This window comes from Hemiscyllium ocellatum, chromosome 32 (assembly GCF_020745735.1).
Source record: "Hemiscyllium ocellatum isolate sHemOce1 chromosome 32, sHemOce1.pat.X.cur, whole genome shotgun sequence".
NCBI lineage: Eukaryota > Metazoa > Chordata > Chondrichthyes > Orectolobiformes > Hemiscylliidae > Hemiscyllium > Hemiscyllium ocellatum.
The window spans coordinates 51,562,106-51,589,981 of record NC_083432.1 but is presented as its reverse complement, the minus strand read 5'-3'; the positions used below and the strand labels follow the sequence as shown (position 1 = coordinate 51,589,981).

General features: G+C 43.7%; 1 protein-coding gene and 1 non-coding gene across 4 annotated transcripts in view; both read right to left on the bottom strand.

Annotated features, from left to right (window-relative positions):
* plekhh3 (pleckstrin homology, MyTH4 and FERM domain containing H3) overlaps positions 1 to 27,613 on the bottom strand; it is a 75,108-nt gene extending 47,495 nt beyond the window's left edge. The window contains exons 1-3 of one of the 3 annotated variants that reach the window (XM_060848671.1): positions 27,352 to 27,613; positions 20,194 to 20,246; positions 6,836 to 6,942 (exon numbers count right to left, since the gene is read on the bottom strand). In XM_060848671.1, the coding sequence (XP_060704654.1) occupies positions 6,836 to 6,942; positions 20,194 to 20,246; positions 27,352 to 27,471 (280 nt within the window). In that variant the 5' untranslated portion in view covers positions 27,472 to 27,613. Of the gene's footprint in view, positions 1 to 6,835; positions 6,950 to 20,193; positions 20,247 to 27,351 lie in introns of all 3 variants that reach the window. The other 2 variants (XM_060848672.1, XM_060848673.1) reach the window with 2 other exon arrangements.
* On the bottom strand, positions 23,246 to 23,399 carry LOC132831060 (5.8S ribosomal RNA). Its single transcript, XR_009646473.1, has one exon. It is a non-coding gene; the product is annotated as a 5.8S ribosomal RNA (ribosomal RNA).
* Positions 27,614 to 27,876: the final 263 nt, after the last annotated feature.

Below are 27,876 nucleotides of genomic sequence, written 5' to 3'. Positions count from 1 at the left end.
CAAGGATGCTCTGAAGCATGGTACATTGGGGAAACCGAGCAAAGGCTACGGCAACGGATGAATGGGCATCACACAACAATCAACAGACAGGAGTGTTCCCTCCCAGTTGGGGAACACTTCAGCGGTCCAGGACATTTGGCCTCGGATCTTCGGGTGACCATCCTCCAAGGCAAATTTCGGGAGAGGCAACAGCGAAAAGTGGCCGAGCAGAGGCTGATAGGTAAGTTCGGTACCCATAGGGAGGGCCTCAACCGGGATCTTGGGTTCATTTCACACTACAGGCGACACCATTACACTATGCACACACACACACAGACACTCCTACACACACACACACACGGACACAGACAAGCACACAGACACACACATTTTCTCAGAGATTTAGACCACTCTGCACTCACGCATACACACAGACACACTCTCTCTCACTCACAACCCCCCCACCACAGACACACACACACACACACTCTCACATGCACCACCCCACAGACTTAAGACACTCTACACTTACAGACACACATACACATATACACTCTCTCTCACATACTCAAGACCCCAACCCAGACAGACAGACAGACAGACAGACACACACACACACACACACACACACACACACAAAGACCCACATGTACACACATGCATATATTTAATGGGGTGAATTTGTACTTGCAAAGTTACATTGTATTTTGCTCAAAAACTGCATGAATTCACGTAAAACTCTGTTATCTCACTTTTTAGATTAGAATCAATCTAAACATCATGGCATAGACAGAGAACACAGTAGGCTAACACCTTCAACATATTGTCTAGCTAACACCAATTATTACAGTTAACCTGAGAATGCAACTTTTTAAAAAAAAATTTGTGATTTACACATGAAAGAAGTGAAACTATCATGGTATTCCAACAGATGAAAGACTCAACAAACAGTCAAGGTATTTTTCAATGTATAATCTCAGTTACATCACACTGTAAACTTTTGCTATAAATTCTATGTCTTCCAATTGTATCCTCCACAACCACCTGATGAAAGAGCAGCGCTCCGAAAGCTAGTGCTTCCAATTAAACCTGTTGGACTATAACCTGATGTTGTGTGATTTTTAACTGAGAGATAAGATATACATGCATTTGGAAAGACAGGGTTTGATTAGGAGTAGTCAGTGTGGCTTTGTGAGTGGATAACATGCCTCACCAATTTGTTAGAGTTCTTTGATGAAGTGACCAGGAAGGTTGATGAGGGGAGGGCAGTAGTCTATATGGATTTCGGTGAGTCCTTTTATAAGGTTCTACATGGTAATCTGCTCTGGAAGATTAGATTACATGGAATCCAGGGCAAGCTGGCAAATTGGATACAAAATTGGCTTTATGGTAGGAAGCAGAGGGTAATAATGGAGGATGCTTGTTGGACTCGAGGCCTGTGACTAGTGGAGTGCCTCAGGCGTCAGTATTGGGCCCACTGCTGTTTGTTATCTATATCAATGATTTGGTTGAGAATTTACAAGGCATGATTAGTTCACTGATGACACTTAAATAGGGGCTGCACAGTGACTCAGTGGTTAGCACTGCTGCCTCACAGCGCCAGGGACCCGGGTTCAATTCCCGTGTCGGGCGACTGTCTGTGTGGAGTTTGCACATTCTCCCCGGGTCTGCGTGGTTTCCTCCCACAGTCCAAAGATGTGTAGGTTAGGTCAACTGGCCATGCTAATTTGGCCATAGCGTTACGGTGCATTAGTCAGGGATGAATGTAGGGGAATGGGTCTGGGTGGGTTGCTCTTCGAAGGGTCGGTGTGGACTTGTTGGGCCGAAGGGCCTGTTTCCACACTGTAGGGAATCTAATCTAATCTAAAATAAGCGGTATCATGGACAGTGAGGAAGGTTATTAGAAACTGCAGCAGCACCTTGTTCAGCTGGGGAAGCGGGCCAAGAAATGGCAAATGGAGTTTAATATAGATATGGGTGAGGTTTTGCATTTTGGAAAGTCAAATCAAGGTAGGAGTTTCATGGTGAATGGTAGGGCCTTAAGGAGTAGAGTAGAACAGAGTGATTTTGGGAGTTCACATTCATAGTTCTCTGAAAGGTAGAAGGGCAATGAAGGCGGCTTTTGGCACACTGACCTTCATCAGTCAGGGCAGTGAATACAGAAGTTGGGAAGTTATGTTGCAATTATACAGGATGTTGGCGAGTCCACACTTAGAGTAGTGTGTTCAGTTTGGATCACCTTGCTACAGGAAGGATGTTATTAAACTGGAAATAGTGCAGAAGAAATTTACAAGGATGTTGCCTGGACTCAATGGTCTGAATTCTAGGGAAGAGGTTAGACAAGCTAAAACTTTTTTTTTCTTTAGAGGGTAGGAAATTGAGAGGCGATCTTATAGAGTTGTATTAGATTGTGAGAGGCATGACTAGGGTGAACACACTCTGTCTTTTCCCAGGGTTGGAATCAAGGACTAGAGGGCATCAGTTTAAGGTAAGAGGGGAAAGGATAAACATAAACCTTAGGGGCAATGTTTTTTACACAGAGGGTGATATGCATATGGAATGAACTGCCAGTGGAAGTGATCGAGTCGGTCAAATTAACATCATTTAGAAGGCACTTGGACAAATACATGGATTGGAAAGGATTAGAAGGATATGTGCAGGGAAATGGTGTTAGCGTGGGTGGACATTTTGGTCAGCATGGACCTGTTTGAGCCAAAGGGCCTGTCTCCGTGCTGTAGGACTCTATGCAAGCGGCTCAAAAGAGACTCACTCAACTAATTCCTGGGAATGAAGGAATTATTAAGAACAGGTAATTAGGTTTGGCCTTTATTCCTTAACGTTTATAAGAATGAAGAGTGATCTTACTGAAACATACAAGGTGCTGAGGAAGCTTGACAGAGTAGATGCTGAGATGATGTTTCAGTACAGCGTACAAATACAGAAAAATAAGATATTTTCAGGATAGTTTCCTAGAACAATATATTGTGGATCCAACTAGGCATCAGGCTACTTTGGATCTGGTGAAGTGTAATGAGATAGATTTAACAGACTACCTTGAAATAAAAGATCCCTGGGAATTGAGTCCATAACATGGTACAATTAAGCATTCCATTAGGAGGGCAGAAGTTGAATTGAAAAAAAAATGTGCTAAACTTGAATAAGAGTAAATTACAAAGGAATGCTTTATATGCTTGTCATTTTCCTTCCAAACTGAAAACTCTTGCACTTTCCCAAATTACATCCCATCTGCCAGTTCTTTGCACGTCGATTTAATCAACCTATATTCCATTATACAATCTCAGTGCAGGCTGGAAGGGAACTTGAGGGCCTTAACCCAAAAACAGTGAAGAAATGGAGACATATTTCCAAGTAATGGTAGCTTAGGATTTGGACGGGAATTTGTAGGTGGTGATGTTCCTACCTATCTGCTATCTTAGTCCTTCTATATGGTAGTATTTCTAGGTTTGGAAGGTGATGTTTTCCCAAAATGTGTTGGTGGAGATGGGAATGAATGTTTGTGGATGTGCTCAATTTTGTTCTGAATGGTGTTGAGTTTCTTTAATGTTGTTGAAGATGCACCCATCTAGGCAAGTGGAGAGTATCCATCACACCCCTAACTTGTGACTTGTAGATGGAGGACAGGCTGTGGGGAGTCAGGAGGTGAATTACTCAATGCGGGATTCCTAGCCGCTGAACTGCTCTTATAACCACAGTATTAATATAACTAGTCCAGTTCAGTTTCTGATTAACCTTCAGAATCTTAATAGCGTGAAATTCAGTGATGGTAATGCCATTTAAAATCAAGATTCTCTTTTGTTGGAGATTGTCATTGCCCAGGACATGGCTGACTCTGCACTATTCCATACTATACATTTATAGGCGAAAGTGAGGACTGCAGATGCTGGAGATTAGGGTGGTGCTGGAAAAGCACAGCAGGTCAGGCAGCATCCGAGGAGCAGGAGAATCAATGTTTCAGGCAGAAGCCCTTCATCAGAAAAGATGCCCGAGAGCCTCAGGGGTGGAGAGATAAATGGGAGGAGGTGGGGCTGGTGAGAAGGTAGTTGAGAATGCAATAGGTGGATGGAAGAAGTGGTAAAGATGATAGGTTGAAGTGGAGGGTGGAGCAGATAGGTGGGAAGGAAGATTGACAGGTGGGACAGATCATGAGGATGGTGCTGAGCTGGAAGTTTGGAACTGAGGTAAGGTGGGGGGAGGGGAAATGAGGAAACTGGTGAAGTCCGCATTGATACCATGGGTTGAAGTGTTCCGAGACGGAAGATGAGGCATTCTTCCTCCAGGTGTTGGGTGGTGAGGGAGTGGCAGTGGAGGAGGCCCAGGACCTGCATGTCCTCAGCAGAGTGGGCGGGGGAATTGAAATGTTGGGCCACGGGATGGTGGGGTTGATTGGTGCGGGTGTCCCGGAGATGTTCCCTAAAGGACTCTGCGAGAAGGCGTCCTGTCTCCCCAATGTAAAGGAGACCGCATTGGCAGCAATAAATGACATTTGCGGAAGTGCAGGTGAAACTTTGATGGATGTGGAAGGTTCGTTCCTTTGGGGCTTTGGGTTGAGGTGAGGGCGCAGGTTTTGCAATTCCTGCGGTGGCAGGGGAAGGTGCCACGATGGGAGGGTGGGTTTTTGGGGGACGTGGACCTGACCAGGTAGTCACGGAGGGAATGGTCTTTGCAAAAAGGGGATCGGTGTGGGGAGGGAAATATATGTCTGGTGGTGGGGTCCATTTGTAGGTGACAGAAATGTCAGCAGATGATGCAGTTTATATATACATATTGACTGAACAGTCAGATATATATACATTGAATTAATTTGAGTAGTTTTGCGAGATGCCATTTTCCTTCTAATTCACTCAGTTCCACTAGGCCAAAATTTGCCTTCAATACATCATCAAGAACTGAGATTCAGACTCAGAGATGAAAATAGATTCTTGCATCACTGCAGTTTTTTGAAGTAAAATGGTGGGTTCTATTTCTCAGTTACTAGGACTTAGCAACCAGACAATGAGTTGTCTATGTGTGTGGGGATAGGAGAGGTACAAGCATCTGTTCTTTCTGATGTCAGTTTGTGCAGATCACATCAGAGAGATTCTCAGTGACCATTGTGAACTCAACAGTATCATTTAAAATTATCCTTACTATATTAAAAACAGTCATTCAACAGTGATAAAAATGTCAGGAGAGTGATATGCCACAAAAATCTGTTTTGGGAGCACTACTGTTTGTCATTTTTATAAATGACTTCGACACAGGCATAGGTGGATGGGTTAGTAAGTTTGCAGATGACACTAAAGTCAGTGGAGTTGTGGACAGTGTGGAAGAATGTTGGAAGTTGCAGGGGGACTTGGATATTCTGCAGAGGGCTGAGAGGTGGCAAATGGAGTTCAATGCAGATAAATGTAGGTGATTCACTTTGGAAAAAATAACAGGAAGGCAGAATACTGGGTCAATGGAAAGATTCTTGTAGTATGGATGTGCAGAGGGATCTTGGTGTCCATGTACATAGATTCCTGAAAGTTGCCACTTAGACTGATAATGCTGTTAAGATGGCATACAGTGTGTTAGGTTTTATTGGTAGAGGAATTGAGTTCCGGAGCAGTGATGTCATGCTGCAACTGTACAAACACGAGTGCGACCTCACTCAGAATATTCTGTACACTTCTGGTCGCACCATTACATAGGAAAAGGTGCAGGGGAGATTTATCAGGATTTGCCTTGTCTGAGGGGGGGCGGGGGGGGAGGTCTTAGGAGGAAAGGCTGAGGGACTTGGCTCTGTTCTCCTTGGAGAGAAGAAGGCTGAGAGGAGATTTAATAGAGACATACAAGATGATCAGAGGATTAGTTAGGGTGGACAGTGAGAGTCTTTTTCCTCAGATGATGACATTGGCTTGTACGAGGGGGCATAGCTGCAAATTGAGGAGTTATCGATTTAAGACAGATGTCAGAGGCAGGTTCTTTACTCAGGGAGTGGTAAGGGCGTGGAATGCCCTGCCTGCCAATGTAGTTAACTCAGCCACATTAGGGTACTTAAACAGTCCTTGGATAAGCATATGGATGATGGTGGGGTAGCGTAGGGGAATGGGCTTAGATTGGTTCACAGGTCAGTGCAACATTGAGGGCCAAAGGGCCTGTTCTGAGCTGTTCTATGAAAGAGACGAGGACAATAATGGCCCACATACCAACTGCCCAGTGACCTTTTCAATGATCCTAGAAAATGAAGCCTTATTTATTGAGAGAATCAGAATTAGGCTATTGTTTTAAAACTGGAGTATAGTTCTAGGATGGGCTAGGAAAAGAAGTTTCAGGTGTGGAGATGGGGTTGGGGGAATTTAGACAACTGAAGTCCAAATACTGTTGCTGGTCACAAGGAAGATCTGGACTTATTCACAAGGACCTCCTTTCTCACTTACAAAGTCACTGTTAATGTGTACTAAGGACATATGACCCTCAGAAGGGTTTATTAATAGGACTCCCAGGGATCAGGTGAGCACTTAAGGCCCTTAATACAGAACAGCTCAAATGGAGCAAGGGCCTTTATCCAGATGTTTTCACTTGGTGCTGATCATTGTCCACATTTGAGTTGCTCTCAGCGGGTCTGCTCCACACATTTGAGTGTGTGGTTCTTGAATCACATGTCCAAAGAAAACCACAGTAAAATAGAAATTTTCCCTTTACTGCCTATTATCTTCCCTCAACCTCAACAGCTTGAAGCTGAAAACATCCATTTCTCTAATACAAAACAGTTAGAATTATTTAATAAACAATAACTCAAATTGAATATTGCTGACACTTTTTCCCAGATCAGTAACAGAATAATTACTGTATCAACTCAATCAAGGCCACACACCTTGCATGATGATGCCCTGGTCTACACCAGTCACCGTTTCTCTCTTCACTTTTTCTTTGATCAGGCTCCTCCTTTCCTCGGGAATCTCTTCTCGTCTGAAACGACACCTTCAATCTTCAGAATGAATCATTTAATAGCAATGTCAACGTAGCTCACAATATATCACTAATCAGAACTGAAATGGTAGCATAGTGGTAATGTTAGTATACTTCAAATCCAGAGGTTGGCCAATGCCTTGAAGACATGAGTCTACGTTCCATTATGGTAACCAATGGAATTTCAATTCAATTAATGCATGAAAATGGAATAAAAACGTATTCTCTAATAGTAATCATAAAACTACAGGAATTTCATCCAAACCTAGCTGATTCTGTCAAGCCCTTCAGAGAAGGAAATCTGCTTATACAGCCCATATACATACAAATTAGCAGTAGACCATTCAGCCCATTAAGCCTGCTCTGCCATTCAAAAAGTTAATGCTGATCTGACTTTAGCTTTAATGACAGTTTCCCATCCATCCCTGAAAACCATACACAGTTAGATAGATCGTAAAACATTTTAAAACATTCAATGTCACCACGAGTATCTGGGGAACACCAAATTAATTGAACAAATTTATTGTGTCTGCCTTTACTGACTAGCATAGAAGTAACATCTCAAAAATAATTGTGAATCATGAGGTGATAAGGAGAGAGGAACTTAAAACAATCAATCATCAGGAAAGGAACTGAGAAAATTAGGAGAATAAAATCTGACAAGTCTCCAGATTCGGATGGACTTCATCCTAAGGGCTTCCAAGAAGTCAATAATGAAATAGTAGATACATTGGTTTTAATTTTTAAAAATTCCCTAGGTCTGGAAAGATCCAATCAAAATGGAAAATAGTGAAGATTGTCAAAGTGGACAGGAGGTAGATGGGAATGTGAATTTCAGATCAGCCACATTTGTTTTATATGATGGAGTAGGTTCAAGGAGCCAACTGAGCTTTTCCTGTTCCTAATTTGTATGTATATAAAGTTTCAAAGACTCATCATAGTGTCATAGAGATGTACAGCATGGAAACAGACCCTTCGGTCCAACCTGTCCACGCCGACCAGATATCCCAACCCAATCTAGTCCCACCTGCCAGCACCCAGCCCATATCCCTCCACTCTCAAAGAAATTTCTCCGCATATCTGTCTTCTTTCTAAACTGTGTTTCCGAGTCTAGAAGCTCCCACAGAGCAAACATCCTTTCTGCATCCATAAGATGGCAAGGTATAGGAGCAGTATTAGGCCATTCTGTCCACTGAGTCGCTCCGCCATTTGATCACACTAACATGTTTCCCAACCTCATTCTCCTGCCTTTTCCCCGTAATTTTTGATCCACTTACTAATCAAGAACCTATCTTTATTTTAAATACACTCGATGACTTAGCCTCCACTGCACTCTATGGCAATGCGTTCCATAGATTAACCACCCTCTGGATGAAGAAATTCTTCCTTGTCTCAGTGCTGTGAATGTTATCACTTGGTGTCCTTTTCACACAGATTCACCGATGCTAAGGCAAATGTTCTTAATTGCCTTACAGCATCCTACAATCACTTGGTGAGCCCAGATGTCCCTATCTTCTGCATTCCTTGAGATCCCCCCCTTTTTCTCAGCCTTCCTGCCTGTCTATTTTCTAATGCAGTAAATGTGTTCTATAATTCAGCATTACAATTTAGTCTAAATGTTTAAAGACAAGTTTTAAGGCTATAGACTTTCTTATTCCCTCCTTTTTTGTCATTTCATGACATCTACTTGGCTCATACAAGTATCATTAGTCCATTCAGTTGATTTATATTCTTAATAAGTCAAGTGCCTCCCTTGGGAGTCATGTCTGGAGCAGCAGAGTCTGAAAAATACTGGACTTCAGCATGAAAGTTCAGGCATGGAGGTAGAGGGGGAGACTAGGGTTGATTACTTGGATTCCTCTTTGGCTTAGGTGAAAAGCAACGTACAGCTGCAAATGTGTTGCTGGTCAAAGCACAGCAGGCCAGGCAGCATCTCAGGAATAGAGAATTCGACGTTTCGAGCTCGAAACGTCGAATTCTCTATTCCTGAGATGCTGCCTGGCCTGCTGTGCTTTGACCAGCAACACATTTGCAGCTGTGATCTCCAGCATCTGCAGACCTCATTTTTTACTTGAAAAGCAACGTACAGTCCATTTCGTGCACAAGTGAACGACAATGTATATTCTAGGATGAGACCAAGGATTATCAGTATGTCCCACACAATCTATCTGCATAGGGACTGTAGCCAGCAAGTAAAACTCCATCCACATGAATTGGATGACGGTGGGACAGGTATCTTCCCTGCGTCTTGACCTGTTATGTTGATAACACCTGTGTTGTCCAAAATGTCTTTCGAGAAATCATGGATGTAGGTGCAACTTTGCAGGCCAATGACTGAACGAGCGCCTCCTTCTTTAGCAAGGAGGAAATCTAGCATTAGCCGATTCTGAAGTGTCATCATCCGAGTCTCCTGTAACTCTTTGTTCACCAGTTTTAAAGTGTGGGCAGTTAAGTTGGCAAGTTTCTCGATATTATATGGAAGGTCACTTATCTGATCTAGGGCCATCTCAGCACCCCAGCCAGGAATAATGCCTCCCAGCAACCTGGGCCACCAGGTTTGTTGATGGAAGATGTTGTGTAAGTCCCATTTTGTTTTTCCTCTACTTTTTGTTCCATCTTGATTCACTTGTTGGTGGGCATTCCATTCATCATCTACTTCAGGCATGTCATGGTGGAGGGTGAAAAGTGGTAAGGTGCATACGAGGGCGCAATGTCCATACCAGTCATTGGGTAAATAGGGGTAGGCTTTGTTTTTTGTATAGCCAATGAAGGCTAAAAGGAGTTCCAAGGGTGCACTTCTGTGAGTGAATGATGAGTCCACTCACAGTGAGAGCTGAATCTCGTAAACAGTGAGTGGTATCAAATGTTTGATTGTCCAAGTGTATTAACAGATGGAGAGCAGGAGTTTGACCAGTGTTTTTGATAATATTTTTGCATTATTTGCCCCATGTCATGGGTACCGGAAGGTCTTTCAATGCACCATTCTAACAGCGGAACAACGTTAACATTGAATCTTTCAGGTTTGTTAGTGCACTTAACACAGTGATGTCATTCTTCTAATGAATGGTGTTTCCATCACAAATGAGAGATTGCATAAGTGGGTGAATCTTATTTATACACTGTACATCAGAATGGTGGAAGATAACACATGGATCAGGGGGTTTAGCTTGAATAAAGAAAACATTAGTAACAGAAGGAGGATTGGGAGTGCAGAGTGTTTTTGATATTTCTTCATTTTTCCAGCTTGTCTTGTTAATTACTGTAGCTACTGAATACAGGAAACGTGTAAAGGTATTTCTGTCAGTGGTGGTAGGTCGGATAGGAGAGGATTCTGTTGAGAAGGTATAGGTGGTCAATCTCGTGGCAATAAGTGCGTTAGAGTTTGGTGATTTCGGTACTATGTGCTCAATACTGCACACTGTGTGGTTCATTTTGAAAGGGGAACAGACAAGAATCTCAAGGTAGCAGCTTTCGATTGTTGGAATGGATGAGGTTATGGAATTGTGCCATGTCATGATGACCGGCATAGAAGTGTTGCAAGCATGACAGTAAGGTCGAGAGTGATGTTTGGATACGCAGTGTGAGTAGTTTAAATGGGTTTCAGCTGGGCAGCTGCATTCATACCTTCTAGTGGTATTAGTACAGTTTTCATTTATACAGTCACATTGGAATTTTAGCTGATCTGATCTATCACAGATGGATTGGTTATATCTGGCACATGTACGTGAGTTGGGTTTTCATCAGATGCCTATATCAGTACCAACACTAGGACTGTGAGGGGGCTACAAGCTTGCACTGTCCTTTGTGGACTCATGTTGACCGTCCTTCTACTTTTACTGCAGTTTCAGTTGTCAGAAGAACTTGATAAAGACCTAGCGAATTTTGAGAAGATTTATAGCGCAGGTTGAGGTTCTGGATGTAGGTTTACTCGCTGAGCTGGAAAGGTTCATTTTCAGACGTTTCGTCACCCTACTAGGTAACATCTTCAGTGGGCCTCCAGGCGAAGCACTGTTAATAATTCCTGCTTTCTATCTATGTGTTTGGAATTCTATATCAACAAACACATCAAGTTAGACCCCATCTACCACCCCTGAAAAAAAACACAGAAAATGACATCACCACAGGAAATGACATCACCAACTCCATGCAACCCAAACATATAAGTAGAAAGCAGGAATTATTGACAGTGCTTCGCCCGGAGGCCCACTGAAGATGTTACCTAGTAGGGTGACGAAACGTCTGGAAATGAACCTTCTAGCTCAGTGAGCAAACCTACATCTTGATAAGGTCCTTTCCAGTGGGGGACAATTTTTCATGATTAAAGTCTTTCAATAGCATAGTAAAGTCACCAGGGTTGATGTGTTTAAACTTTGGAGCTCTTTCTTCTTCCTTCCCTGGTACTCGATAGGCTTCTTTGACCTGTTGATGATAAGACTGCAAAGCTTTGCTTAACTTAATCAGGTACCAGTGCATTTCTTCTGCCATGACATGCACATCAACAGGGTGTTGGGCAATGAATGGTGCAGACCAAGGAGTCCTCAGGGGCTGTCCATATATCAGTTCAGTCACTGAGAATCCTGTCTTTTTCTGTGTCATGGTTTTCATATTAAAAAGAGCAGTTGGGAGTACTTGCATCCAATTAAGGTCTGTTTCTTCTATCAACTTGCTTAGCTGACCTTTTAGGGTACCATTGGCTCTTTCTACAATTGCAATTGCTTGGGGATGGTTGGCACAATGGAATTTTTGATTCATATTCAAGCTTTTACATAGTTCCTTGTTGAGCTCCGCACAGAAGTGGGGCCCATTATCTGCAGAGACCTTTACTAGTATTCCAAATCTGGGTATGATTTCCCTTAACAGAATTTTACAAGTAGTTGTTGCTGTGCAGTCAGTACAGATATAAGCTTCAATCCATTTACAAAATACATGATTATCACTAAGCAATACTTACAACCATGACATCTAGGTAACTCGATAAAATCTAAGTGGATAGTATCAAAAGGTGCACTTGGGGGCGTGCCAGGTGGACACTTTACTCCTTTCCCGGGATTATACTTTTGACAAATTAGGCAACTTGCAGCTGGTTGTTTTGCTTTTTCCTGCAGGTGGGAATTCCACCAAGTTTGAAGAATTCTGTCCACCATTCCCTCCTTACCTACATGTGTATGCATATGAACATAATCAACTAGAATGGGTAAAAGCAAGTCGGGCAGACATGTCTATCCTACTGGTGTAACCCAAAGCTTATTGTAACTATTTACATAACAACCATGGTTCATCCATCTTTGTCTTTTCTCATCAGAGGCATCCCTGATGGGTCAGTATTTGCCCTAGGTCAGACATGATCAGAGTGTCAGAAGAAGAAATAGGAGAGTCTCCCTTTGGTTTCCTATTCGTCATTTGAGTAACCATGTCTTTATGCTCAAAAGCTGCTTTCTTAGCAGCTACGTCAGCAGCGCTGTTGCTTTTAATGACATCGGAAGCATCAGAGGAGTGAGCAGAACATTTGATAATTGCCAATTTAGGGGGAAGTTGAACAGCACTGAGGAGATTGGCGACATAGGTAGCATTGAGAATAGGGGTTCCTGGTGAGGTAAGGAAGCCACACTGCTGCCAGAGTTGACCAAAATCATGGGCACATCCAAAGGCGTAGCGGAAATCAGTATAGATATTAGCTGACTTTCCTCCAGCAAGTACGCAGGCATGGTGAGAGCAAGGAGTTCAGCTTGCTGGGTGGAGCAGGGTGGGTCGACAGAATAACCTTCTGATGTCTGGGACAAAGTGACAACTGCATATCCTGACATGTGTTTGCCCTCTGGAGAGATAGGAGAAGAACCATCGACATAAAGTGTAAGGTCTGGGTTAACAAGATTCTGATCTGTAAGATCAGGACGTGGTTTATGAGAACACAATCATGAGGAAGATCAGGCAGTTTAAGAAGTTCTTCCTACAGGAATGTAACGGGGTTAACGTTAGAGCAGTATTTAAGGAAAGAAGTGGTTTCTGAGTGGAGTACGTTTCGAGGTGGGCAAGGATAGTGCAGAATGGGAGGTACAGACATCTACATTTTGATGTAAAGTTATATTGAAGGCAGCCAATCCCTTCTGGATAGCTGGGAGAATCTGGGTGCAGTTTTAAAATAATCGTGTCGAATGAATTAAATGTGGTGCCATAGAATGCCATAGGCTGTCTATAAATACTAATCCGGGGGCAGAGTTGTAATTGTCAACCTGTACGGTATTAGTTTGAATTTGACTTGCACTTCCAATTGTTTTAAAGTTGAACTGAAATGGTTTTTTTGAAAAAAACTAGCAAGGTTTTGGTTTTTTTCAGCAGTGCATCATTTTCTTTCATCGCCTGGTTAAAGAGTACAAACTGGTTTTAAAAGCAGCCGATGGGTTTGATCAAAATCAGTGGCTTTAAGTTCACTTATCAATGCAATTGTAACACTCCTAACACACAGTGACAAATGATTCATTGGGGGAAGGGCATGGGCTCTGGCATGCTGGTCCCAGAGTAGGGAGAGGGGTTCAGGTGATGTTTTGGCCTGTACTATGGGTGAGTTTTGAGGAGGTCGGCTGACAGGAGGAGAGACATAAAATATTTCCTTCGCCAAATCAGAATCCCATTCCTCATCCACAGATGGATCAGGATTCTTTATGGGAGAGGGGAGGGTGTAGATGTCTGTCCCTCCCATTCGTCCGGTCCTGCGCGGCTGCAGCTTGTTCTTATTCACTGGTTTTCCTTTTCACTGGGACCCTGATGTTGCAGCTTAGGTTCGAAATCTTTGCTTTCCTTTTTATTAATTTTCTCTCTGGCCAATTCCAATTCTGCTTCAAAATCATATGCTTCACATTTGCCTTTTAGTCCTGCCCAGTCTAGTTCAGATCCTTCCTCCATCAATGGACTAATTCCCCGTTTAATACAATTTTGTCTCCATGATGATTGCATGGATTTTTCCCATTTTTTCCACGCTGATATGACTTCCCTTTATTTTTTCCCAAATCCCTTGTTCAATTTTAATGAGTCAAGTTAAATCATGTGTGCCTCCTAGAGGCCAATCCTTATTCTGCTGAGCAGCTGCAGCTGATATTTTCTTTAATTGTTTCTCATAATTAGGATACAGACTTATTATTTCAGTTAGGGGACATTTGTCTTTCATCTGATCTAGAGTTACACCCATATTTATCCTACCTGCTTTAAATTTTCACAAAACTACTGATCAACAGGGGCACCAACCCCAATCACTACAGGACACAGACACAAAACACCATCATTTATTTACCAACAAACAAATGTGCATCCAAACCGAATCTCAAAGGAATAAACTTTCTGCAACCTCCAGAGAGTTAGCGCTAAGTCTGTGTGCCTGTCCCGCTCGCGTGCTCTCTCTTTCTCACACATGAACATTTTAAAAGATAACAACCCGACTTGGAACAAGACTAATTATTCCTGTAAAGCATTCTCGACATTCTAAAACCCTGACAAGGCAATTAAGAACATTTGCCTTAGCATCGGTGAATCTGTGTGAACAGGACACCAAGTGATAACATTCACAGCCTTTCCCTTGTGAAATTAACGAGTGTTTGATTCTGATCCTGAAACAAAACTCGGTACTATCAAAAGGAGGGGTTTGGAGGGATATGGCCCAGGTGCTGGCAAGCGGGACTTGATTGGGTTGGGATATATGGTCGGCATGGACGGATAGGACCGAAGAGTCTGCTTCTGTGCTGTACATCTCTATGACTCTATAACGGTCAGATGCTGCCAATTATAATGAATTCTTATTACCCCTTGCAAGCAGGGCAGACACAGAGAGAAAAAAAATCTTTGCTGACTTGAGCGTTCCAAAGGACACTAGAGAGCGAGAGACCATTTTAGTGCTGAGGCTGTTGGAGCCAGTAGAAAATTAACTCTTAGTGCTTATCTGCTATGGATTGAATTTAATTGCATTTTGGGACTTTATGATGATATTGAGTAGCCATTACCGGTTATTAAATAGAAACTCTGTAAAAGGTAATATTGATGAAGCCTTAACTTGCTGTTCTTGCAGACCACTCTACAGACCTTACAGACTGCCCCATTGTCAATTCTAACTAATCAGATCTTATGTCTTATTTGAATTTGAATCACAACCCTGAAAGGAAAGCATACTAATTCAAAAACTAATCAGTCAGTTTAAATGCAACCTTACGATAACGTCTCAGCCTCTGGTACAGAATGATTCAGTGCTTAAAAAGCAGGTGTCTGCTCCTAGCTGAGAAATTATTCTAAGCTTAACATTGAAGAGATTCTGGCACAATGTGTCAGGAAGCCATTTTATGGTCAAAGGTTTGCCCTCCTTGCTAAGAAGCCATTTTGTAAAATAATTGTATCAGACATGTGAGCTGTGCAAAGTTACCCTATGAACTCTCCAATTAGCTTGGACTGGTACCTCTTTATGATAGGAGTTTTATCTCGCTAGCAGGCACTCAACTCAGCTGGGTATGTTTTTCCCACCTGATGAATGGCTTAGGGCCTGTAGGAGTGATTAGTTCGGAAAACACAGACCTGTCAATTACCTTTTCTTCCTTACGAATTATTGTCTTTCACTGTTATCTGTCTAATTAAGAACCTGCATTTTTTTTAAACTTTTGTATAAAGGAAACCACTTTGTATCAGTACATCGGAGTACCCTGCTGGAGCACTTGAACAGCTCGTATCCTACTCTCCTAGGTTATTAGAACCTAGTTAGTTTAGCTTATAGGTATCAATGTTACATTGTAACAGTGATGCTATTGGTAAATAAAGGGGATGACTAAAATTAAACTAATCCGTCTGTAAGAGGGATTTTTTTATTCCAGACGTCCAAAAGAGTATGATCTCCAGGATGAACCAAGAGAGAGGCTTACAGGTCTGAGTTCATAAGGGATTGCCTGGGCCGTCTCAAATCTGTACTTTAACAGTGCTAAAGGGTCACCTCTTCACTTTGACACTGTCCTCAGATCCTTGTCTCTCCCATTAGCAGAAACATCTCCTCCACATCCACTCAATCCAGGCCTCTCAATATTCCATACATTTCCATCAGATCCCCTTCATTGTTCTAAACACCATCGGGTACAGACCCAGAGTGCTGGACTGTTTCTCCCATAACAAGCCCTTCACCCCAGGATCATTCTTGTGAACCTCCTCTGGACCTTCTTCAAAGTCAGCACACCTTTCCTTTAATTAAGGGGCCCAAAACTGCTCACACTATTCCCAATGTGATCTAACCAGAGCCTGATACAGCCCCAGCTGTGCATCTCAGGTCTTATATTCTAGCCCTCTTTAAATGAATGCGAATATTGCATTGGCCTTCCTAATTGCCAAGTGAACCTGAATGTTAACCTGAAGAGACGCCTGAAATAGGTCTCCCAAGTCCTTTTATCAATTTAGAAAATAATCTGTACCTCTATTCTTCCTACCAAAGTGCGTAATGTTACACTTTCTCACATTGTATTCCACCTGCCATTTGTTGGACCACTCACTTAATATGTCTGTAGCCTCCCCGCTTCCTCGACACTAGCTGTCCCTCCACCTTATCTTTGTGTCAACTGTAAACTTAGCACCAGTGCTCTCAGTTCCTTCCTCCAAATCATTAATGTATAATGTGAATAGCTGTGATTCCAACACTGAGGCCTGCAGAACTCTACTAGTCACTGATTGCCATCCTGACAAAGACCCCTTTATCTCTAGTCTCTGCCTTCTGCCAGTCAACCAATCCTCTATCCATGCCAATACCTTGCCCCAACACCATAGGCACTTATCTTATTTAGCAGCCTCCTGCGCAGCGCCTTGTCAAAAATCTTCTGGAATTCTAATAGATTTGTCAGGTATGAACTCCCATTGTCAAAGCCATGCTGATTCTGACCTATTTTACCATGCAATTCCAAGTTCTCAGGATCTTACCAACAACTGAGGTCAGGCTAACCACCATATAGTTTCCGGTCTTCTGCCTCCCCACCCTTCTTGTTACATTAGCGATCTGGAATCCTCTAGGTGCACACTATCAAGTACTTGTAGGATGTTCTATGTCTGTACAAGATCACCTAATTCTGTTAAACTACAATTAGTGCAATCTAACACTCCAGTAGTTCAATTCGTCCGAACTTTTCTCAAAGGATAACCATTCCCATTCGAAGTACCACACAAGTGACACATCTTTGAAAAGCTCTAAAGCATTTATTTCCTTTACGTAAGGAGACCAAAGTCATACATGTTACTTCAGACGTGGTCTCGGCAATTTTTTATTCAAATGTAGCAAGATATCACTATTTTTATATTCCAATGCCCTTGCAACAAATGACAACATTCCATTTGCCTTCATGATCACTTGCTGCATCTGCATCCTACTAGGACAAGTCACATTCCTATATGCTGCAGAATTGTACAATTTCTCTCTATTTCAATAGTTTGCTGCTTTTCCATTAATAGCCATTTTGGCTATTTTGTATCTGGTAATGTGCAATGAGACATAGCATGGTACAACTTAGCATTCAAATTGAGTGTGAGAAGCTCAGGTTGGAAACAATTGTGCTAAATTTAAATAAGAATAATTACAACTAATGACAGCAAAGCTGGCTGGAAGTTGACAGAAAAGGAGTTTAGCATCATAAACAATGGCAGGCATTTATGAAAATAGCTCACACAAAGATATATTCCAGTGACAGAGGAGGATTCTAGAGTGGATAAACTGACCATAGTTAACCAAGGAAGGTAGGATAGTATGAAATTTAAAGAAAGGACACGCAAGGTAGCAAGGTATGTATGAGAATTGGTAAAATGTTAAAAACCAACAAAAGATTATCAAACAAAAAAGAGAAAGTATATAAACGGTGACGGTAAACTAGCAAGAAATATAAAAATGAACAGTGAACTTCTTTAAAAATATAAATAGGAAGAGAGAATTCAAAGTGAACATAGACCACTGAGAGAATGGAGCTAGGGAAATAATAATGGGAAACTAGGAAATGACAGAGAAACTGAATGAATACTTTGCATCAGTCTTCACGAAGAAATCAGCAATAGCATTCTAAAACTACAAAATAATCAAAAGGAAAGGGAGATAAATAAAATAACGACCACCAGAAAGAAGTACAACGAAAACTAATGGGGTCATAGACAGATAGGACCCTATACCTACTATATTAATTGATTAGATTACTTACAATGTGGAAACAGGCCCTTCGGCCCAACAAGTCCACACCAAACTGCTAAAGCGCAACCCACCCAGACCCATTCCCCTACATTTACCCCTTCACCTAACACTACAGGCAATTTAGCATGGCCAATTCACCTAACCTGCACATTTTTGGACTGTGGGAGGAAACCGGAGCACCCGGAAGAAATCCACGCAGACACAAGGAGAATGTACAAGCTCCACACAGTCAGTCGCCAGAGGCAGGAATTGAACCCAGGTCTCTGGCGCTGTGAGGCAACAGTGCTAACCACTGTGCCACCGTGCCACACTGATAGTAACCTCGCAGGAATCCTTAGATTCTGGCAAGGACCAGAGGATTGAAAAACTGCCAATGTAATACCCTTGCTCAAAAAGGGAGTGAGACAAATATCAGGTAACTACATTCCAGTTAGCTTAATATCTGTCACTGGAAAAATGAGTCTATTCTAAAGGATGTAATGGTAGAGCATTTAGAAAATATAACTAAGCAGGATTAGCTTGGCTTCATGAGGGAAAATCATGCCTGACAAATTGATTAGAATTCTTTGAGGAAATAACAAACAGGCTAGATAAAGTCAAACCAGTAGATGTAATACATTTGTGTTCCAAAATGCACACAATAAGGTACTATACAAAAGGCTATTTAATAACAGCCCATGATTTTGGCAATAGTGTATTAGAATGGATAGAGGATTCACTAACTAATAGAACAGACAGTGCTGAAACAACGGGGCATTTTCAGGATTGCAACCTGTAATGAATGGAGTATCACAGGGATCAATGTTAGGACCACAATTATTTAAAACATACATTAATGACTTGGAAGAACAAAATGTACATCCTATAGCCAAGCTTGTAGATTACTGTACACAAAATTAGGTAGAAAGGCAAGGGGTGAGGATGACACAGAGCCTACACAGGGATATAGTGAGTGGGTAAAATCTTGGCAGATGGAACATAATGTGGGAATATAAGAGGTTATGCTTTTTAGTAGGAAGTATAAAGCAGATGAAAGACTGCAGAATGCTACAGCACAGAGATCTGGAAATCCTCATGTATGAATCATAAAAAGCTAGCATCCTAGTTCAACAGATAATAGAAAATGTAAACGGAATGTTGTAATTTATTTCAAAGGGAATAGACTATAGAAATAGGGATGTCATGCTAAAATTATGCAAGGAGGTAGAATAAACTTAAAACAAACAGTTTTGGTCCCTTTAACTAAGGGAAGAAAGTACCATTTTGGCAGTCCAAAGGATGTTCACTAAATTGACTCCACGTGTAGAGAGATTTTCTTTTGAGGAAAGGTCGAGTAGATTGCACTTGTATTCGTTGGAGTTTAGAAGAATGAGAAGTGACCTCATTAAAGCATAAGAGATTGTTACGGCACTTCACAGGGTTTATGCAGAGAGTTGTTTCACTTGTAGGAGAGTCTAGGGGCAGAGATCATCTCAAGGTAAGGGATTATCCGGTTTGGACAGACATAAGGAGGAATTCCTTCTCTTGGAGAGTTGTTAATCTATGGAATTCTTTGCCACAAAGAGCTATTGAGGCTGGAACATTAAGTATACTCTAGCTGATACAGAGTTTAAATCAGATAGGGAATCAAGGGTTATGGCAAAAAAGCAGGTAAGTAGAGCTGAGGATTATCAGATCAGTCATGATCTCATTGAATGGTAGATGGACTCAATGGGGCAAATGGCCTTAGATTCCTACATCTTATAGAATATTGTCAGGGCCCAGAGCCTTTGCTTTATCCAGTGCCCTTGCTTTTTGTAGTGCCTTCAATCATGTCTTGATATCACTGTGAATCAAATTTTCTTTGGTGAAGCCATTGGGAGAAAACTGATCAAAAATGGTTCATTCACTTCTGGCAAGAGCAGCTGCAAATCTCAACGAGCGCTGTAGTCAATTCAACTACCAATAGAATACTGGCAACTAAATAGTTAGTATATCAGAGGGTGAGGCAGTGAGAGCCTCAGTCTCAAGTGAAAACAGCTCCTACAACAAAATGCAATCACTCTAGTTCACAATATGAGATATTTCATGATTCCGAAATTTGTTACCTGTCTGAGGTATCAGTGGCCAATGACTGAGTTAGGTTCAGATCTGAAGATACCTGAATTAGAAACAGAAACTATTTAGCATCATAAAACAGACACAACAACATTTAACTGTAATAAAAGCAAAATATTAATTATGTGCAAATTCTGAAATAAAAACAGAAGTACTGGAGAAATTCAGCACGTCTGGCAGGATCTGTGGAGAGAAAAATAGAACTAACATTTCCAGTCCAAGATATCCTTTCTTCTGATCTTTGGTAAACTAGACTATACACCATTTCATAACATAGTGGCAAGGATGACTGGAGAGTGATTAAGGTTATGCCTTTGTTTAAGAAAGACTACAAGGAGAAGCCTGGGAACGATAAACCTGTGAGACTGATTTTAGTGGTGGCAAAGTTGTTGGAGGTGGTTCTGAAAGATAGGATTTATATGCATTTGGAGAGGCAAGGAATAACTAGGGATAGTCAGTACTGTTTTGTGTGAAGGAAATCATAACTCTCACACTTGACTGAGTTTTTGAGGAAGAAACCATGACAATTAATGAGGGCAGAGTAGTAGACATTGTCTACTTGGTCTTTAGTGAAGCTTTTGACAAGGTTCATATAGCAGGCGGCACGGTGGCACAGTGGTTAGCACTGCTGCCTCACAGCGCCAGAGAACTGAGTTCAATTCTCACCTCAGGCAACTGACTGTGTGGAGTTTGCACGTTCTCCCCGTGTCTGCGTGGGTTTCCTCCGGGTGCTCCGGTTTCCTCCCACAGTCCAAAGATGCACAGGTTAGGTGAATTGGCCATGCTAAATTGCCCGTAGTGTTAGGTAAAGGGTAAATGTAGGGGTATGGGTGGGTTGCACTTCGGCAGGTCGGTGTGGACTTGTTGGGCCGAAGGGCCTGTTTCCACACTGTAAGTAATCTAATCTAATCTAAAGCAAACTAACTAGTAAAGTTAGATCACAAGGGAGTCAGAGTGAGCTTGCCAATTGGATAAAAAATTGGCCTAATGGCAGGAGACAGAGTGAGGGTGGAAAGTTGTTTTTCAGACTGGAGACCTGTTATTAGTGGTGTTTCACAGGAATTGCTGCGGGGCCTACTTTTTTTGTCATTTATATAAATAGTTTAGATGAGAACATAGAAGGCACTATGTTCAGGATGACACTAAAATTGGTGATATAATAGATAGTTTGATTTGATTTTGACCTTTTTTATTTCATTCACAGCACAAGGACGTTGCATTTATTGCCCATCCCTAATTGCCCAGAGGGTAGTTGAGAGTCAACCACATTGCTGTGGGTCTGGAGTCACACATAGGCCAGTTTCCTTCCCTAATGGGCATTAGTGAACCAGATGGGTTTTTTCTGACAAGTGACAATGGATTCATGCTCAGCATTAGATTCTTAATTCCAGATATTTACTGAATTCAAATTCCACCATCTGTCATGGCAGGATTTGAACCCGGTCCCCAGAATGTTATTTGGATCTCTGGATTAACAGTCCAGTAATAATAACACTAGGCCATTGCCTCCCACATTTGATTTATTACTACCACAGTACAGCGAAACGTTTTGCTTTGCATGCAGTACAGGCAGATCATAGGGTGGTGGAGCATCCAATGCAAAGTTTCAGCTGAAAAGAAGGTGCATAAAAAGCAAGATCAACTTTAGATTTGAAATTTGACAGGTCCATTCAGATGTCTAATAACAGCATGGAAGAAGCCATTCTTGAATCTGTTGGGAGATATGTTCAAACTTTTGTTTATTCTGTCTGACGGAAAAGGTTGGGAGAGATGGAAGAGGTCTTTGATGATGTGAGCTGCCTTTCTGTGGCAACGACAAGCGTAGGTGTAGTGAATGGATGGGAGATTGGCTTGCATGATGGTCTGGGCTGCAATTTCTGTAGTTTCTTATGGTTTTGGGCAGAGCAACTGCCATACCAAGTCATGATGCATGCAAACAGATTCCTTTCTAAGGTGCATTTATAAAAGTTGGTAAGGGTTGGTGAGTGAAGAAGGTTATCTAAGATTTGAACCTTTGCAAGCTTCTCTTCATCAAGTGAACAGTCCCAACCCCCCCATCCATCTATCCACTTAAATTCCTCACCCTTAGAACCAGTTTTATCATCTTTACTGCATTGGTTGGAGGAAGGTATAGAGAGGATGTCAGAGGCAGGTTCTTTACACAGAGAGTTGTGAGAGCATGGAATGCGTTGCCAGCAGCAGTTGTGGAAGCAAGGTCATTGGAGACATTTAAGAGACTGCTGGACATGCATATGGTCACAGAAATTTGAGGGTGCATACATGAGGATCAATGGTCGGCACAACATTGTGGGCTGAACGGCCTGTTCTTTGCTGTACTGGTCGATGTTCTCTCTACTGAAGACTTGTGCTCCAAACAAGCTTTTCAGTACAGTTAAAACACTGGCATATCTATCCAACAATGTGGAACATTGCCTAAGCATGTCCTTCATTAAAATAAAACACTCTCTAATACCATCACATCCTTCCTAAAGTGTGAAGAAAGTCATGACAAAGGATGAACTGTTTTTCTATCTCTCGATGCTGCCTGGCCTGTTGACTCTCTCTAGCATTCTCTGTGTTGGCTCCTAAAGTATAGTCTCTATAATGGGATACAAGGCTAAATCATTCTTAGGGTTACAGAGTGATAGAGTCCTATTGCTCAGAGACAGGCCCTTCGGCCCAAATGGGTCCATGCCAACCAAACTGTCCATTCACGTTAACCTAATTTCCCTGCACTTAGCCCACATCCTTCTTTTGTTTTTCTCTTTTTCTTAATCCTTGACACTGATTCAGCTCCCTCACAGCCAGCTCTTAAAGTGAAGAGGATGCCTGAATCCCGTTTTTTTTGTGTGTGCAAGTGTTGGACACAGTGGAAAACAACAAGTGTGGAAATCTTTATTTATATTCCACCACCAAGAAGAAGGGAAACACCTGAATGACTAGTGACAAGCAGTGTCCTTTTCAGAGGGCAGTGCTGCATGATCAAACAGTAAAGGGGTGGGCAGTGATTAAATCAAAGTACAGTTGGAGGGGGGAATTAAGCGACCCTCAGACAGGTGCGGCCCTGAGAAGAACCTGCGGGCGCAAAGTGTGTTCAAAGTGTCGAAGATCAATGTGTCCTGCAATTCACACTAATTCTCGCAGTTAGCTGTGTTCTTCAACAACACATGAGCAGAGTGATCCACCATTAAGAGTAGCCCATATTCTTCTAATCCTTTCCTATCCATGTATTTGTCCAAATGCCTTTTAAATTATGTTAATGTACCTGCCTCAATCACTCCACTAGCAGCTCATTCCATTTTCGTACCACCTCTGTGTAAAAATGTTGCCCCTCAGGTTTCCCTTTATCCTTTCCCCTCTTACCTTAAACTGATGCCCTCTAATCCTCGATTCCCCAACCCTGAGGAAAAGATTGAGTGCATTCAACCTATCCATGCCTCTCATGATCTTATACGCTTCTATTAGATCCCTCCACAGTCTACTACACTCTTAAGGTCCTGCTACAATTTCTGATAACCTTCCTCATCTATTTTAGTGTCATCTGCAAACTTACTAATCATGCCTTGTATATTCTCATCCAAATCATTGATATAAACAAACAGAAATGGGCCCAGCACCAACACTTGAGGTATACCACTAGTCACAGGCCTTCAGTCCGACAAACAGCCTTCTACTACTTCCTACCATCAAGCCAATTGTGTATCCAGTTTGCCAACTCTCCCCAGTTTCCGTGCAATTTAACCTTTCAGAGTAGCCTACCATGCAGAACCTTATCAAAGGCCTTACTGAAATCCATATACTACAGCTACCACCCTGCACTCATCAACCTTCCTGGTCACTTCATCAAAGAACTGTAACAAATTTGTGAGGCATCATCTCTCTCACAAAGCCATGTTGATTTCTCCAATCAAACCTTGTCTTTCCAAATGCATGTATATCTTATCCCTCAGAATCTTCTCAAGTAACTTACCCACCACAGATGTTAGGCTTATTGGTCTACAGTTCACAGGTTTTTCTTTTTTGAATAATGGCACAACATTCACCACCCTCCAGTCTTCCAGGACCTCACCTGCGGCTAACAATGATGCAAATATATCAGCCAGGGCCCCTGCAATTTATTCTCTAGCCTCTTGCAGAGTTCTTGGATATATCTGGTCAGGACCAGAAGATTTATACACCTTCATTCATTCTAATATGCCCAATACCTCCTCTACTGCGATATGGACTGTCCCTAAGATATCAGCACTAATTTCCCCAAGTTCCCAAGTCTTCCTGTCTTTCTCCATGGTAAACACAGAGGGGAAATATTCATTGAGGACCTCGCCAATCTCCTGCAGTTCCACAAACAGACATCCAATCTGGTTGTTGCAGGGTCCTATTCTCTCTTTCTCCAATAATTCTTTTTCCTTTATTATATTTAAAGAACTCTTTGGATTCTCCCTAATCTTCTGAATCAAAGCTATCTCATGCTACCTTTTCACCCTCCTGATTTTCTTCTTGTGTATTCCCTGTATATCTTCAGGATTCTCTTGATGCCAGCTGCATGCACACAAGCCATGCCTCCTCCTTTTTTCTGGTCAAAGCCTCAATATCTTGTTATCCAGGGTTCCCTATTCCTGCCAATCTTGCCCTTCACTCTCACAGGAACATGTAGATCTTGGACTCTAGCTATCTCACTTTTAAAGGCCTCCCACTTGCCAGATGTCCCTTTCCCTGCCAACAAACTACTCTAACCAACCCCTTCAAGCTCCTGTCTACTTCCATCAAAAATTCACCTTGCCCCATTTTAGAACTTGAACATGTGGACCAGTTTTGTCCCTCTCCATAACTTTTAAAATTAATAGAACTATGGTCACTGGTCCAGAAATGCTCCCCCACTGTCACCTCCGTTACCTGTCCTACCCTATTTCCCAAGAGTTGGTCGAGTTTTGCCCCTTCCTCTATAGGAACCTCTATATGCTGCTTGAGGAAACTTTCCTGAACGCACTTAACAAATTCCACCCCATCTAAGCCCTTAACAATCTGGTAGTCCCAGCCGATGTTAGGAAAATTAAAACCCCCATGACAACTCTATTGCTCCTGCAAGTTTCCCCAATTTCCCTACATATTTGTTCTTCTAATTCCCATTGACTATTTGTTTTGTACAAGCCTACATAGCCTCCAACTTCGAATACTCTGTACCTTTACATATCCTAATTTTGTTAGCCAGCCTTTTATGTAGTACTTTGCCAGACAGCTTCTTAAAGTCCATTTTTGCAACATGCACTGCATGCCCTTCATCAATCCTTTTTGTTTCATCAAAAATTTTGATTAATCAAACACAACCTGCCTTTTACAAATCTGTACTTGCCCTAATTAGTCAAACCTCTCCAAGTGTCTGCTGATTCATTGCTTGATCCACTGCCCAAAAGAGTCCTTCAAGAAGCAGAAAACATCAGCACACTTTTTTTTAAAACCTGGATATGCATCGAAAGTGTTTCACTCTCCAGGGCTACAGATGCTGAGCTACAAAGTGGTATTAGGTTGAACCGGCCCAAACAGGATGAACCAAATGATGTCTTGTGTGCTGCAAATGTCTATGATTCTGGGAGATGGAATCATTCTGAGCACAGATAGAAACATTACAGTTAAATTCCACTCAGTCTTTGATACCTTATATTTAGAATGAATCTCATTCATTGAGAAAATGGATGGCAGTAAATACATCAATACAACATGGAGTGGCCACTAATACTGACAGTAACAGCAGTAATTCAACAGCATTTATTCTTCATCCAAAAACAGTTCTAATATTTCTCTCAATAGAGAAAGAACAAATTGAATATGCAGGGATGGGCTCAGGAGCTATCAAGGATTAGCAATAAATTTCTGCCAGGGGGCCAATAACATCCACCTTAGTCTCTAAAACAAAACCCCGTCAACTCCAACATTCCAAGATCCAAAAGCCAAATTTAATATTCCCCTGGCAACCCGATCTGCCAATTCTCCGCCAAATCCCCCAACCCCAAATTTGCCCCCAGTCCCTCAGCACACTTCCCCAAATCTCAATACTCCCGCCGTCTTCTTCCCCCAGTCCTCCACACAATGCCCAACTTTCCCTTGTTCCCTCAGTGCCCCCAAACCCCGCTCCCTCACCCCCCCGTTCCCCCAAACCCCGCTCCCTCACCCCCCATCCCCCACAAACCCCGCTCCCTCACCCCCCCGTCCCCCCAACCCCCGCTCCCTCATCCCCCCGTTCCCCCAAACCCCGCTCCCTCACCCCCGTGCCCCCAAACCCCCGCTCCCTCACCCCCTGTGCCCCCAAACCCCGCCCCCTGAACCTCCGTCCCCCCAAACCCTGCTCCCTCACCCCCGTGCCCCCAAACCCCCGCTCCCTCACCCCCGTGCCCCCAAACCCCGCCCCCTGAACCCCCGTCCCCCCAAACCCTGCTCCCTGACCCCCGTGCCCCCAAACCCCCGCTCCCTCACCCCCGTGCCCCCAAACCCCACCCCCTGAACCCCCCGTCCCCCCAAACCCCGCTCCCTCACCCCCTCGTCCCCCCAAACCCCGCTCCCTCACCCCCTCGTCCCCCCAAACCCCGCTCCCTCACCCCCGTGCCCCGAAACCCCCGCTCCCTCACCCCCGTGCCCCCAAACCCCACCCCCTGAACCCCCGTCCCCCCAAACCCCGCTCCCTCACCCCCTCGTCCCCCCAAAACCCGCTCCCTCACCCCCGTGCCCCCAAACCCCGCTCCCTCACCCCCGTGCCCCCAAACCCCGCTCCCTCACCCCCTCGTCCCCCCAAACCCCGCTCCCTCACCCCCTCGTCCCCCCAAACCCCGCTCCCTCACCCCCGTGCCCCCAAACCCCACCCCTGAACCCCCCGTCCCCCCAAACCCCGCTCCCTCACCCCCTCGTCCCCCCAAACCCCGCTCCCTCACCCCCTCGTCCCCCCAAACCCCGCTCCCTCACCCCCTCGTCCCCCCAAACCCCGCTCCCTCACCCCCGTGCCCCCAAACCCCACCCCCTGAACCCCCCGTCCCCCCAAACCCCGCTCCCTCACCCCCCCCGTCCCCCCAAACGCCACCCCCTGAGCCCCCTGAGCCCCCTCCCCTCGGCCCAAGCCCGGTCCTTGCCCTCAGGCGGTGCCGAGCCCCGGGCTCTCTCACCGGCTCCTCCTGCAGCTCCTGAAGCTCCTCTGCCTTTTCGGTTTCTCCATATTCGCGGCGGGACAACAAAGTGAAGCCTCTCCGGCAGCACGGCCACAAACACAGGGCCCGCAGCGGCATCGGCCTTGGCCTCGGGGCCTGTCCGTCTCCCTCCCTCACTCACTCACACTCTCTCTCGGACTCGGAGCGGGAACAGCCCGGTACAGGGTGGAGGGGGAAACCGCGGGCCAGGCCCAGCCCAGACCAGACTCGCAGAGAACAGAGCACCTCCCCGGGGGAGGGGAAATGGAGCGGGAGAGGCGGTCAGAGAGGGTGGGGCAGAGAGGGTGGGGAGGGGGGTTAGAGAGGGTGGGGCAGAGAGGGTGGGGAGGGGGGTCAGAGAGGGTGGGGCAGAGGGGGTGGGGAGGGGGGTTAGAGAGGGTGGGGTGGGGGGAGAGGGGTGTAGGAGAGGACTAGTGCTCCAAGTGTGGGAAGGGATTCCATTACAGGGGAGTTCCCAGAGGTCAGTGTTGGGACCCTTGCCTC